Source organism: Protopterus annectens, chromosome 6.part1 (genome assembly GCF_019279795.1).
Source record: "Protopterus annectens isolate FY-2018-M chromosome 6.part1, PAN1.0, whole genome shotgun sequence".
Lineage (NCBI taxonomy): Eukaryota > Metazoa > Chordata > Ceratodontiformes > Protopteridae > Protopterus > Protopterus annectens.
In genome coordinates, this window is record NC_056738.1 from 200,468,798 (window position 1) to 200,482,801 (window position 14,004).

The 14,004-nt window shown below is 43.6% G+C and overlaps 1 protein-coding gene across 1 annotated transcript in view; it reads left to right on the top strand.

The window, feature by feature from the left end:
* LOC122805269 (tetratricopeptide repeat protein 9C-like) overlaps positions 1-14,004 on the top strand; it is a 194,284-nt gene that overhangs the window by 104,942 nt on the left and 75,338 nt on the right. Inside the window, exon 3 of the mRNA XM_044075359.1 lies at positions 13,678-13,749. Within this exon, the coding sequence (XP_043931294.1) occupies positions 13,678-13,749 (72 nt within the window). The remainder of the gene's footprint in view (positions 1-13,677; positions 13,750-14,004) is intronic.

Here is a 14,004-nt window from a genome sequence, read left to right on the forward strand (position 1 = left end):
ATTGTGGTGTGTGCCTAAGAGAGGTTAGGACATGGATATTGAATCCATGCAAGACCAACAGTACACCCAAATACTTTTTGGCCCGTTAAACATGACTGCAAAATCTAAAAGACATTTTATTTAACCAAGTTGAATTTATTTTATTATTTTTTTTTTCTTTTATGTGCTTTTTTGTGTGATGTGCCGCATTATTTAGCTATGCTTAGCTCTACTCACCCATGAATCAGACATGAGCCAGACAGCTAAAAATAGAAACCAGATGCATTCATTTTTTTTATGTGCTTGTTTGCAAAATGTGCCACGTTAGTTAGCTATGCTTAGCATAGCACACTTGTGCATTAGACATATGCTAGACAGCTAAAAATAGAAACCAGATGCATTTAATTGTTTGTAGTTTGGTGGTGCTTAGTTCCATGCAAACCCATGCAGCGAAGCTGTGCTATGCTTACAGGTACCTTCACAGTATATTTGAAGATATAGGAGTTCCTTCCCTATCCCAGTGACTGGATAGGGTGGGTCATGACCAGCAGTGTAGTAGTTCCTGTTTTTTTAAGTCCTGTGTAGTAATACGTTTTACAGGGTCTATATTAAATCATCAAATGCTTAGAAAAGCGAACAATGATTTATCGGCCCCATGTAAGTGAAACCTTACAAACTCGAACACTTAGAACAGCGATTGTTTTTCCAAGGGAAAAAATTGCTGTTCCCAAAAAAAAAAAAAAAAAAAAAATACACTGAAAACAAAACAAAGTGGGGGGGCTGTGCCCCCCACACCCCCTCTACTTAAATATACCAACTCCGAGATCTCACTACAGTGGCGAAAACGGCAAAGTAATGGACGCGGCCAAGTGATTTCTTTCCCAGGGTAAGAATTTGCTTATATGCCGCTTCGTCATTTTGCCTTTTCATCTTTTCAAGTTCGACCAAGACGCATTTGAAAGAATGCGCCTTCTCGGTCATCTAATAGGAACCCCGTTTTTCATATACTGTTGTGAAGCTGTGTCAGGTGCCTGAAACATTGGTTGACTTTAAATTCAGTTGTTAAATTTAGAAAAGGTGCATGATGCAAAGCATAACTTAAACATGGTCAGCGATCTTTCCATTTGGACATTTCAAATTTTCGCTTAAACATGTGTTGTGCGAGTTTGGGCGATGGTAAGTGACTGGGCATGTTTTTGAAAGTTACAGTATGACATCCAGTGGCAGAAATGCAGCCTATTTAAAGGGCAGTAGACAGGAATTTCATATTATTCCTTGGAGTCTGACATTGACTGTGGATATGGCTGCTGTCGCGGTGGAAGGTGTACGCTTAGAGTACAACCGTGGTGTGTGCAGGAGTCTAGGGTTTTCACTGGTCTTCTGAGGAAAATAGTTTTTTATTCAGGCATGTCCAAGGGTCAGCTCCCAGTGTTCTCTCCTGTTTATCTGATTAATCTGGGCATCTTGAGGCAATGTAGAAATTGCCTCCTGTACACAGACAACCTCTCCTCCTACCACCCAACACTACAACCTGTGAGAGATGCACTTCTCTAACCAAACTGGAGGTAAAGCTCTCTCCAACCAAGACTGGACTTGACAGTCATGAGGAGAAGGTAAACATTTGCACCACACCACACTCATCACATATTCTCACTAAATCTACACCACCAAAATCCACACATAGTAACACAAAAACATTTGCAGGGGCTCTCGGTACTAATCTGTCTAAGCAACAGAGACCTCCAAAACAGAAACGCAAGCAACCTCCATCCCCCAACACAACCCAAATGACACATAGCCCACAGACTCAGTATGCCACTCAACCACAGCCAATAAGGCAAAACAATGTACTCAACACACTAGTCATAGGTGACTCTATAGTCAGGCACACTGATGTCCCACTCACCAGGCTAAACAAGGAGAAGGTTACTGTCAGCTGCCTGTTGGGTGCCAGGATCCGCCACATAAACCATGCACTCAGTTCACTCCACAACAAGTACAAATATGACTCTTGTCATTGTCTATGTTGGTGTGAATGACCTGAGACGTACCTCCCTGGACTACATGAAAAGAGACATGGAAGAGCTCTCCGATCTTGTAGCCCAGGCAGGTATGACCCTAGCCCTGAGTAGCATTCTGCCATCGCCCAGAATGATACCACAGTACAAGGACAAAATGATTGACTTCAACAGTTGGCTAAGCTTCTGGTGTCATTCTAAGGGGATCCAGTATCTGTCTGCTTGGGATGACATGGTCGACAGACCACGATGCTTTGCCACAGATGGCCTGCACCTGTCGCCCCTGGGATTCCGGATACTTGATAAGGCTCTTGCTGCCCCTATAGTGCCTTTTTTAAGCAGGGTTCAAATAACAAATTCATCACCATAACAGGAACAGGCAAGCAAAAACTGAGGGTAATGCTACTCAATGCTAGAAGTCTAAACCTCAAAATGCACTCACTCGAGGCACTCCTTAAAATGGAGAACATCGATATCTGTGCAGTGACTGAGACCTGGTTCAAGGCTCCAGAGAGCACCCCTGCACTACCAGGCTATAACTCATACCACACTTTTCAGCCATGTAACGTGGACCGAAACACCCAAAGGTGGAGGTGTGTCCATATTCATTAAGGATAACCACACCTCCAGGCTAGTTGCTCAGCATAATGTATCCGAGGTTATCCAAGTGCAACTAACTCTGGGCAAAACTGCAATCCAAATTGTAGATTGCTACAGATCCCCCATTATGCCCAGGATTCCCACTTCTCTTTTCTTGATGTACTGGAAAATATTAGGGTTCAACCAAGCACCCTAATAATGGGAAACTTGAACTACCCCACCATTAACTGGGAAAACTACTTGTGTACCAACTCCTTAGCTCAACGAAAACAAAATCTCCACTAAATCCAAGGAAAACCACAAAGTATTCTATAGCTATGTCAAGAATCTAGATGGCAACACCCAGATCTGCTCTGAGTTACAGCACAACTGCATGAAAATTACAGAACCAACTGATATTGCCAACATCCTTGCAGATAGGTTCAGTGCTAACTTTACACCCCTCTCACCCCCTAAAGGGCCCATATCTATACAGGAAGAATGCAGAGTCCCTGTAATCACAACTACCCAGGTAAAAGCTGCACTCTCTAAAGCCAAAAACACAGCATCCATGGGACCGGACAACATCCCAGGCTGCATTTTACACGAACTTCAGAACGAAGTGGCTCCTCACTTAAGCACCATGTTCAATAATAGCCTTGCATCAGGCTTTGTGCCTACTGACTGGCGCATAGCAACAGTTATCCCACTCCACAAAGGGGGAGCCACCACTGATCCTGGGAACTATCAACCTATTAGCCTGACAAGCCTGGCCTGCAAGGCCATGGAACATATCATCATGGAACTCATAAACAAAAACATTGGTAACCTCCAAACTCTGGATCCCACCCAGTTTGGGTTTGTAAAAGGCAGATCATGCCTCCTGAACCTAATTGACATCTTTGAGGCAGTCTCCAAAGCCGTGGATGAGGGTAAGGTGGTTCACACAGCCTATCTTGACCTCGCCAAGGCTTTCGACACCATCCCCCATTCTGGAATTATAGCTAAACTCACTAAACTAGGTATAAATCCCTACGTCACAAGATGGGTTGCCAGCTGGCTCACTGAAAGAAACCACACTGTAAAAGTTGCAGACTCCAAATCTGACCTCAAAGCAGTGACCAGTGGAGTACCACAGGGTTCCGTCCTGGGACCTCTCCTGTTTGGTATCTACTTCTCTGAAGTACAGGCTAACAAAGTTTGCAGATGACTGCAAACTAGGAGCCCTAGTCAAGTCCCCAAATGATGTGGATATCCTACAGAAGGGCCTCACTGAGACAGATGCCTGGTGTCAGAGCCATGGCCTCAAGCTCAATGCCAAAAAGTGCAGTGTCATCCCCTTTGGTAAAAGCACTGTACCCATGAACTACCACATAGGCAGCAATCTACTTAACACCGAATGCGTGATAAGAGACCTTGGGACCCAGGTGGACATTAGTCTCTCCTTTGATAGTTACATTGCCACAGTAGTCAAGAAGTCCTTCTACATGGCACACCTCATCATAAAAGGGCTCTCATCCAGGAAAAAGGAGGTAATTGTTCCCCTCTACTCGTCACTCGTTAGATCCATTATAGAGTACAATGCCCCTTTTGGAATGTACCTCACAAGACATCTGCAGCAGCTGGAAAGACCACAGAAGTACCTCACAAAGAGGATTATTGGCCTCAAACAAATGCCCTACACTGACAGCCTCAAAAAACTCCAGCTTTACTCCATAGCATATCGCCTACTCCGAGGTGATATCTGCCTAACATATAAAGCTATGTCAAACCCAGAGCTGTTAAACATGCTACACCTAAAGAAATCCCAATCCCTCCAAGTTACACCCTCTAGGGACCTAAACCTTGTCACCACAATAAACAGGACATGCTGGAGGGATGGATTCCATTCTCAGAGACTTCCTATACTCTGGAACAAGCTACCCATCTATGTCAAGCAAAGTTCTTCATTAGCACTCTTCAAGAAAAATCTTGATGAGTGGATGGGAAATAGGAAATACACCCCGGGGATCACTTCTGTGTCTCTGCTGGACAGTGGCACAGGAAAATAACTTTCTTGGGTGGCGTAAGCTATGGAACCTTGCTGGCTAGGCTTACGTAGGCCTTTGGGCCGATAGCCTAGTACCTACCTATGGACCCCGGCTGCTCCAGGGCATCTATCAGGGATCAGAATGCAAATCTCTGGCCTGGGATAGTTTTGACCAGGGATCTGGCCAGTACAACTGGTATCCCTCGCACTAGTGAGCAGTGTCATCACCATTATGACTACCTCTATCAAAGGAAAACCGGAACCTTGGATCGATGGATCCAGGATGCGCAGGCAGGGAACACCCTACAAATATGCAAGTATGTTTTCTAGTTTGTTTGTGTCTTTTGGCTTTTCCCGGCTAGGGGTCGCCACAGCGGAACTCCGGTCCGCTAATGATTGGCAGTAGATTTTTACATACTGGCTTGCCGGGCCTAAAGCACAACCTTCAACGTAATTTATAAATATACAAGCTGAATCTCTGCAAAACTGGTATGCATAATGGTTTCCTTCTCTTACCACAGCTGCAGAAGAGAAGGCTTGCAATGTACAGTCCCATGCAAAATGTTTGGCCAGGATGAGGCAAGCACGTGTTGCGTAAGAAAATCAAAGTAATAACTTAATGCATAACTTCATAAAATAAATACAGATATTGCAGTCTTAACATCATCATCATCATAATCATCAAGCCCCCCTTTTCCCATTTTTTTTCTGCATGGGGTCTGGGCATTGTGTTAACTGTCGCCACCTCTCTAGATTCCGTGCCACACTCCTGCCTTCTTCAACACTCATGCCTAACTGTTGCAGATCTTCTTTCACATAATCCATCCACCTCTTTGCTAGATGTCCTCGCTTCCTTTTACTTTCTTCCTGTCTGTCCCAAATCTTCCTCACCAGATTGTCTTCTGCTTTTCTACACATGTGCCCAAACCACTGTAATCTGTTCTTTTTGATCTTTTCTGCAGTTGGAGCTATTTTGGCTTCTGCTCTTATGTCCTCATTTCTTTGTCTATCCCACAGTGTGCATCCTATCACCTTTCTCAGGCACTTCATTTCCATCACCTCTAGCTTTTTCAACTGTTCTGCCTTGACTGCCCAGGTTTCTGTACTATACATTAGTACTGGTCACACCACTGCCTTGTACACCTTACTTTTCAGCTTCTTTAGCCTTCTTCTGTCATAGACTATACCTGATACTCTATGCCAGTTGGCTGCAGCCCCTCTGATTCTAGCTTTGGCCACTTCATTCAGACTAGCCTTCTCCTCAACTACTCCTCCCAGGTACTTGAAGCTGTTTGTCTGTTCCACTATCTTACCTTCTATCTCTAGTCTCAGCTTCTGATTTCCCCAATTTGCTGCCATTGCCACTGTCTTATCTGTGCTTAGTTTTATCCAATGTGCCTTCAGATTTGCATTCCATTCTCCTATCCTTTGGTGAAGTTCTAGCGTAGAATCTGCCTGTACTGCCACATCATCTGCATATAGCAGCTTTGTTGATCTGTCCCCTTCAACCTGTTTGCTAATATAGTCCATGACCAGTATGAACAGCAACTGGAAACCTCTCCGTGAGGCCGAACACTCTCCGTACTTGTCATTGGGTCCTTGTACTTAGCCTGCACTAATTCTACCAATGTTTCTGGGACTTCAAACCACTGCAGTACTGCCCAGATCAGCTTTCTTGGGGCCTTGTCATATGCTTTCTCCAAGTCTAGGAATTCCCAGTTAGACTCTCTCCTCATCTGTAGCTTCTTCTCAAGTATCTGTCTCAATGTAAACATCGGGTCAGTTGTGCTGCATCCTAATCTGAATCCAAACTGCTCATCTCCCATCTTACATTCTACTACTCTGCATATCCGTTTATCAATCAACCTCTCCAGAACTTTCATGCAATGTGATAGGTGTTTGATGCCTCTGTATTGCCCACAGTTGTGGATGTCCCCTTTGTTCTTGTACACTGGCACAAGTATGCTTATTCTCCATTCATCTGGGATATGCCTTTCTCTCCACACTGCTATTAGTACCCTCAGGAGCCATTTCTCCCCTATCTCACCGAGCATTTTTATCGTATCTGCTATGACCTCATCTGAGCCTGCTGCTTTCCCTGACTTCATCTTCCTTAGTGCTATTCTTACTTCTAGGCTGGGCTCCTCTTCTTCTCTCATTGTAGGCTGTTTCTGGGGCAGTACAGCTTCTGTGGGTTTTTTTCATTCAGAAGCTGCTGGAAATACTCCTTCCATCTGCCTTTGATGTCCTCTGGACTGGTGAGCAGGTTGTTGTTGTTATCCCTTATGAAGGGTGTCTGTTGCTGGCATCCCTTATGAAGGGTGTCTGACTATTTTCTTTATCTTTCTGTCTTTGCCTTGCAACCTGATATAGTTTCTTTGTGCCATTTACTGAGTCACTTTCCAGAAGTTGATACAGTGCCTCCGATGGCCTATTCTTTGCTATTGCAACTTCTTTCTTAGCTTCTTTGGTAGACAACCAGTAGTCCTTCCTAGCCTGGTCAGTCTTTTCTGTGTCCCACTACTTCCTGCACTTTTTTCTTTTGATGACTTCCTGGACTTCTGCATTCCACTACCAGCTTTCCTTATGTACCTTATTTCCATACCTGGCTTGGCCACACATCTTTTCTGTAGTCCTAACGCATGCTGTTTTTAGGCTCTGCCATTCTTCTTCAGCTTCACCTATTTCCTCCTCTTCTTAGGGTGCTAGAGCCCTAAGTAATTCCGTGAACTGTTGTACTTTCTTTCCAGTCAACTTCAGGTCTTCAGCCTGGTCTCTGTTGACCTTAGAGCCTTCTCTGACCACTGCTTGCAGCTGATTGTGGCAACTAGTGGTTTATGCTGTGGGCCGATTGTTTCACTGGGGATGACTTTGCAGTCATGGATTCTGCCCCAGTGCCTTTTCCTTACTAGGAGGAAGCCTACCTGAGTTGCATGTTGACTACTCTTGTATGTGATCTTGTCTCTCTCGCTCTCTCTCTCTGTCTTTCTGAACCATGTGTTGGCGACTATCAAACCATTTGCCAGACAGAAGTCTAGAATGACTTCTCCTTCTTTATTCCTGTTGTCCCATCCATGTGGGCCCAGGCACGCCTCATAACCTGTTCTGTCTGTCCCGTTATGTGCATTCAAGTCACCCATTATCAACACCAATTCATGTTGTCCTGCTTTACCTAGTAGGTCCTGCAACTGCTGTCTGAATGCACTCTTTTCCTCAGTATCACAACCCTGCTGTGGGGCATAGGCTGAGATTATGAATACTGCCCTATCATTACACTGGCGTCTGACTGCCATGAGTCTGTCATTAATTCTGATGATATCCCTTACTGCCTTCTGAAGCCTTTCTCTCACCACAATTCCTACACCATTTCTAGCCTGCCCTCCACCTGAGTAGTAGACTCCGGATCCCAAGCTAAATGGCTTTTCTGCACTGCCCTTCCATCTTGTCTCCTGGATACATAGGATGTCCAGCCTCCTCCGTATCATCATGTCATCCATTTCCAAGCTGCATCCTGTCAGTGAACCTACATAGCGTAGCAATTCTCAGTACATGTTTGGCAGGTTGGTTGGTTTTACATCTAGCTTTCGCTCAACAGAGCTATCCCAGGTAACCCAGGCTGGGCAACTAGACACTGGCCAGCCAGTAGCTTATTGACCTAAAGGGCTGCTGGGCTTTATGGAGGGCACACACTGGCCAACAGGGGCACAAGATACCCCTCCCACCATTAGCATGAGTCCCTGGCGTGGGTCAGAGTATGCCTGGTTCTCAACCCACTTATCACCCATGCCCATTTTTGGCGACATTAGTCAGCATGACCGAATCATCTAGAACCATATTTTACAGTCTTAACAGTCATGTATGAAACATTAATCAAAGTGTAAAAGGAGCTGGTGCTCTGATAATTTTATTTCAAATAAAATGTTCCATATTACTATACCCACTGCTTGTGGGTTCTAATACCATGCCAGCCAACTGAGAAACTGTGCGGTTTTCAATACTGTTTTAGCATGTCATTAATAAAACACAACCATGCGTGCATGTGAAGTGCACACCTATAGACCTGTGCCATGACTGTCCAGCTATTCTGTGTAATCAGTGTACATGAACATACCTCTTAACTGTCATAGTTTTTGCAGAATGTACTGAATATTGCCCCATATGTGTGCATCTGTTTGGTATATGATCTTGTTTTACTGGCCAGCCTCTACCACACAGTGGAGGATCAGCGACAGTCCTCTGGTTTGCAAATATATGACGTCACTTGAAATGCAATTTAATGGCAAATCTGTTATCAGAACACCTTGCTACTATTGTAAGAGCACACTGTATAAGAATGTTCCCTATCATTGTGCCACCAATATGTATGGCTTGGTCCGTAATGTCCTGTTCTAAGAGGTTTTTGAGGTATGTACGTGGAACATCTTATATACAATATAAGCAACACTGAATGATTGCTGGATGCAATATGATCTGTACTAGTGTGTGCGTGTGTGTGTGTGTGTGTGTGTGTGTGTGTGTGTGTGTGTGTGTGTGTGTGTGTGTGTGTAAGGAACAGGGTAGTATTTCATATAATAAATGGCATAGCAGTCAGTGGTCTCACAAGTGAAATCCAACACATATCTGGAAGTATGTAGTTACATTATCTGTGAAGTTACTAATGCTATTTTTTCTCACCCCACCCCTTCTTCTCTTTTATTTATTTAATCAGTACAATTCCTGTAATCATTTGATATGATCATATTATTTATTACCTCTTATGTTGGTGTTGTATACAATTTAATATTGCTTTGCTGTTAAAAAAAATTAATTTATATTGTTGTTGTTTTCCTCATCATATTTTCAATTTGTTTCCATTATTCATTATTGTTTTCTCTTATGTTATTAATTATATTTGTTTGGGTTCTGTTTATTTTTCTTTTATGTGTTTATTTACCACAGTGTGACAAGGTAGGCTGGTTCTTGGTGATCCACCTGCCTTGGCTCCCCCAGCTGAGGCACTGGAGCCCAGCACGTCTAGGCCGCAGCCTGGTGGTACCCCTCTGCTGCCTGTTCACTACCTGCTTCATCAGGTGGTTCCACTCTACAGGCTGGGAGTGTGCCCCCATCTGGGAGGGGAGGTGGAGTGGATGCGTTTATCACCTGTGATCAACTGCCAAGCATGGTGCATAGGGTTGTGCACCAAACTGTTGGTGCACGTCTGCTCTGGATGGAGTGCATGCTGTCCGTCCTGGTGAGGCAGTCCCCCTCCCCATGTGCCATCGACCAATGCCTCCACAGGAGTAGTGAAAGTGCAGTGCTGACAGTTTCATGGGTGAGGACTTGAGGCACACTGCTACAGTGTCTGACGTTCATGGGACCAGGATCCCCAACACCCTCCCCAATCAAGGTGTTCACTCCCTTTCCCACACCAGTCTTGTCTGTCTGCAAATGCTTTATCCCCTTCTCAACTGACCATCTCCACACGTACCCATGTCCTTTCCCTAACATTCCACACACTGTTTATAAAAAAAAAAAAAAAAAAAGACTTCTGTCCCATGCAAATCTCTCCATTTCACCCATGTGTTCACTGGACACACTTAATTTGGTCCAATTAGCTTGACAATACAGTTATGTTGTCACCCCTCTCTCTGGGAATGACAGTCCAAATTCAGCTGAACATCTTTGCGAGTGCAGAGCTGTTGAAATGGATAGCTATGTTTCTTTTTTACACCCTTCCTGGCCATTCCTACCTGCCTTTCACTATGTTTTTCCCCTGCTGACCCACAATTTCACCACTGTCCACTCGCCGTAACTTTCTTTTCTTAAAGAATTATTGTGTGATGATGTACTAAGCTATGCTAAATGGCAGTGTATTATTACCTGTATTTGAAAGCATACTAATCATGTTCAAAAAGTACATCTACTCCCTATTTTGAACCCAGTACCATTTCACTTGAACAACAGTGCATTAACTCACCAAGCCATGCAGCCATTTAATTGGCACTGGTATTTTAAGCAAAACATAGTAATTGTCATTTTCTTGTCATTAAGTGCGTTTACATGATGCTGCACATCACACCGCATTGCACAGCATGTCCGCCAAAAGATTAATGGAAAAATAGAAATGTACATCACTATAAAGCTCTACACATACTAATAGATGTAAGTGAGAAATTTAACAGCAAATATGCAATTATATGTACAACATGTAAAAATATACCTGCTATAACAGTGACTCTGTAGCACAATCTATTAAATGTTTTGAAAGCATTAATTCTCTGTCCACATGGTCCTAGGTTCAAATACAGCTGTGGTAGCATTTAAAATACATGTATGTGTACATCGCCATTACAAATTCATATGTATGACTGTCTCATCACCTATTTATCCACCCAAAGCAGTACAAATGGAATGTCTGCTTCTAAATAATGGAATTCAAAGGCCTAGAGATGGGACCACATTTCAACTGTTCCCATTACAACACTAGAAAGTCAGGTAGTGCATTAGCATAAATTCCTAGAGGACTTTGAGGTGTGTTATTCAAATATGGCCCAGTAATATCAAACTTTAGTCCACAATGATTTGCTAGTGATATTACAGACTACCACAGCTGCACAAGTAACATACATATATGGAGGTCCTGCTAGAAGCAAGGGTTTTCCAGCAGACACATCCCAGATGATTACCATAACACAACACATGACTTGACAGTTGTCCAGCTGGATGACATAATGGTTGATGTATCCCCCTACCTTGTTCTAGGACATACCAAGCATGTTGCCTTTCACTCTTTTAATGATACCTTTGGCTAACCTACTTGACTTTAAACATGTATATCCTTAATTTCAAGTGGGATGAGTTCCCTCAATCTGGCTGTGGCTGTTCATCAAGGCTGCCATAGATCCCACAGTTACTTTTAAGTGTTGTCATCCTGCACAGTCTTCACCCTCTCTGTCTGTGCCTATTGCCTGCATCAGCATCCGCTTCAGCCTGTAACACACACATCTGTATGTAAAAAGTAGGTGCTGCAAACATTCTCTCTGTGCCAATGTTGTATCTGTACACCAGTAATTTCCACCCAAACATATGAGAAAAGGGGATGAAATCTACATTGAGACTTTTGCATCTTGTTGAGTAGTTGCATGGGATTTGGCTGATTATACTCCAGATCAGTTGTGTAGGCTGCCTGTAGCATTTCTGAACGACAGATTGGTTCAGAGGCAAGCACCTGCTAATGATAACCATCTTAAAAAGGCAAACTTCTAGCTGGGGGAACCAGTGTGTATGAGAGTTTGTATGGCCAACTCGTTGATAGATTACTTGTATAGCAGTAGCTTTCAACAGAGGAGTATTGTACTCCATCAGGTATGTAACCATTTTGTTTCCAGCATGATGCATATGTTTGAATATACTTCGGGAGGTTGGGGATTACATCAGTAAATCTTTGTTAGAACTGTACTGATGACATGGCATTGACCTCCAGCCATGTTACACGTACAGGGGATGTAGAATACAGCAATGGTATAATGCTGTGTAATAACTAGGTACACAGGTCTCCCGGCTACTTCCTTTGATAGCAGTTGTAATAGCACAATGCTATTTTGTTGGCACTGTTGTTTATACATATATGATGGGGGGGTTTCCTGCTATGGGACACACTACACTGGACTCCTGTGCTGGGTGTGTGAGCTTATGCGAGTATCTGTCCTTTTATAAACAAGAATAGATCACTATTGCTACTGTCCTACTTGCGTCCCCACCCTTTGTATGTTTGGCACACTGTTGAATATGAAATGTGTAATCAAGTGGTGAATACTGATAGCCTTCCTTAATTGCTGTATCTCTACATACTGTACTCCCATGTATGTGATCCGGACATGTTCTCATTTATTTGCATTTCAGGAAACATCATGAAAGTACCATTTACTGAGGTGGAAAACTTACCTCATCATTGAGGCTTTGTGCCAACATTATCAGGTCCTGCTGTCCAGAGGGAGGGCAAATAGGCCAAAGTGTGCAGCTCTGTGGGATGAACTGGTGCATAACATCAATGCTGTGCGTCACCAGAATCATACCTACAAGTAGGTGCAACACCACCGTGCCATGGATATGATAAATCAGCATGGAGATGTGCAGCTGATGTGGCCAGGGATTGTCAGGTCACTGGTGGTGGGGCTGCAGCAGAACAACCTCTCTCTCAGCCACAGAAGAATTCCTGGCAATCCTTGAAACACAGGACAGCTCCCAGGTATCCATCAGCCAATATGTTGTGGACGTGGGTGCCACCCGTTCCTCTCAAGAGGAGCGTCCAGGTATGCTTAGTTAGATCAGCATTGGACTACTGTTGCATTCATCGTGTTAAGGTGTATATAGTTTTACATTGGTGTCAGGTGTTTTATGGGGGGGGGGGGTAGCTGCAATTTTAAGTTCATGTAGAGATTGTGACCCACATACCTGTTAGCATAGAAACTACTGTAAATGTGAGATATTTTGACATATTACTCCTGTTATACTGTAACATGTGCTGTTGTCATTACCTCCCCCCCTCAAATATTTTTCAGGATCATCAGGAACTGGAAAAGGCTGTGCTCCTGCTGCTGGTAAGCACAAAATGTGTCAGAGATGTAGATAGTTCAGTGTTCAATGTATTTGCTAAAGTATCATCCCAGGCCTGCTGGCTGGATTAATGTACTGTCTACATGATTGCCATATGGGCAAATATTTTCTGAATATCCACAGTTTAGAGTCATACCTCTGCCTTGTAGGTGTGACCGTAGTGATTGACTTGACAGCATTGTCAGGACATTAGATTGCCATAACTGTCAACTGTGCAGATTTTTGCAGAATGTCAGCAGTATACATAATTTATATTTTGCTCATGAGATTCTTGTTTAATGAATAATTATTTCCAAATAATTACAGATTGGGGTTAGAAAATTAATGTTCTCCTATCCTACTGTGTGAGGTTAGGGGTTATAAAAGTCTGCAATAGTGACAGCAATGTATACAGCTTAACATATTGCACCATAGTACTGCAGAGCATAGTAGTGTGCGTATTAATGTATTGCTTTTTCCTTTTTTTTTTTTACATAGGTGACCTGGAAGGTTGGTCTTTGTCTCCTTCACAACTTGATGAAAGTGTCTCTCCAGATTCTGATGATGATGGTGGCCAAATTGAGGCACAGCTGGGGGGTTGCAGAGGCTGAATCAGACACAGAGGTTGACATCCCCTGTCCACCCTCATTATTACCGTACATAGCCAGTATGCCTGTGCATACCCAGTCCCCTGAGGCCACCGATATTGGACAATTGGAGGATGGGGACATTGAACAAGGAAGTGTGGCTACTGTGACTTCACTGACTGTCAACACTGGCCATACCCAAACAGTTGGTGAGGTTTCACACAGGCGGATTAATATG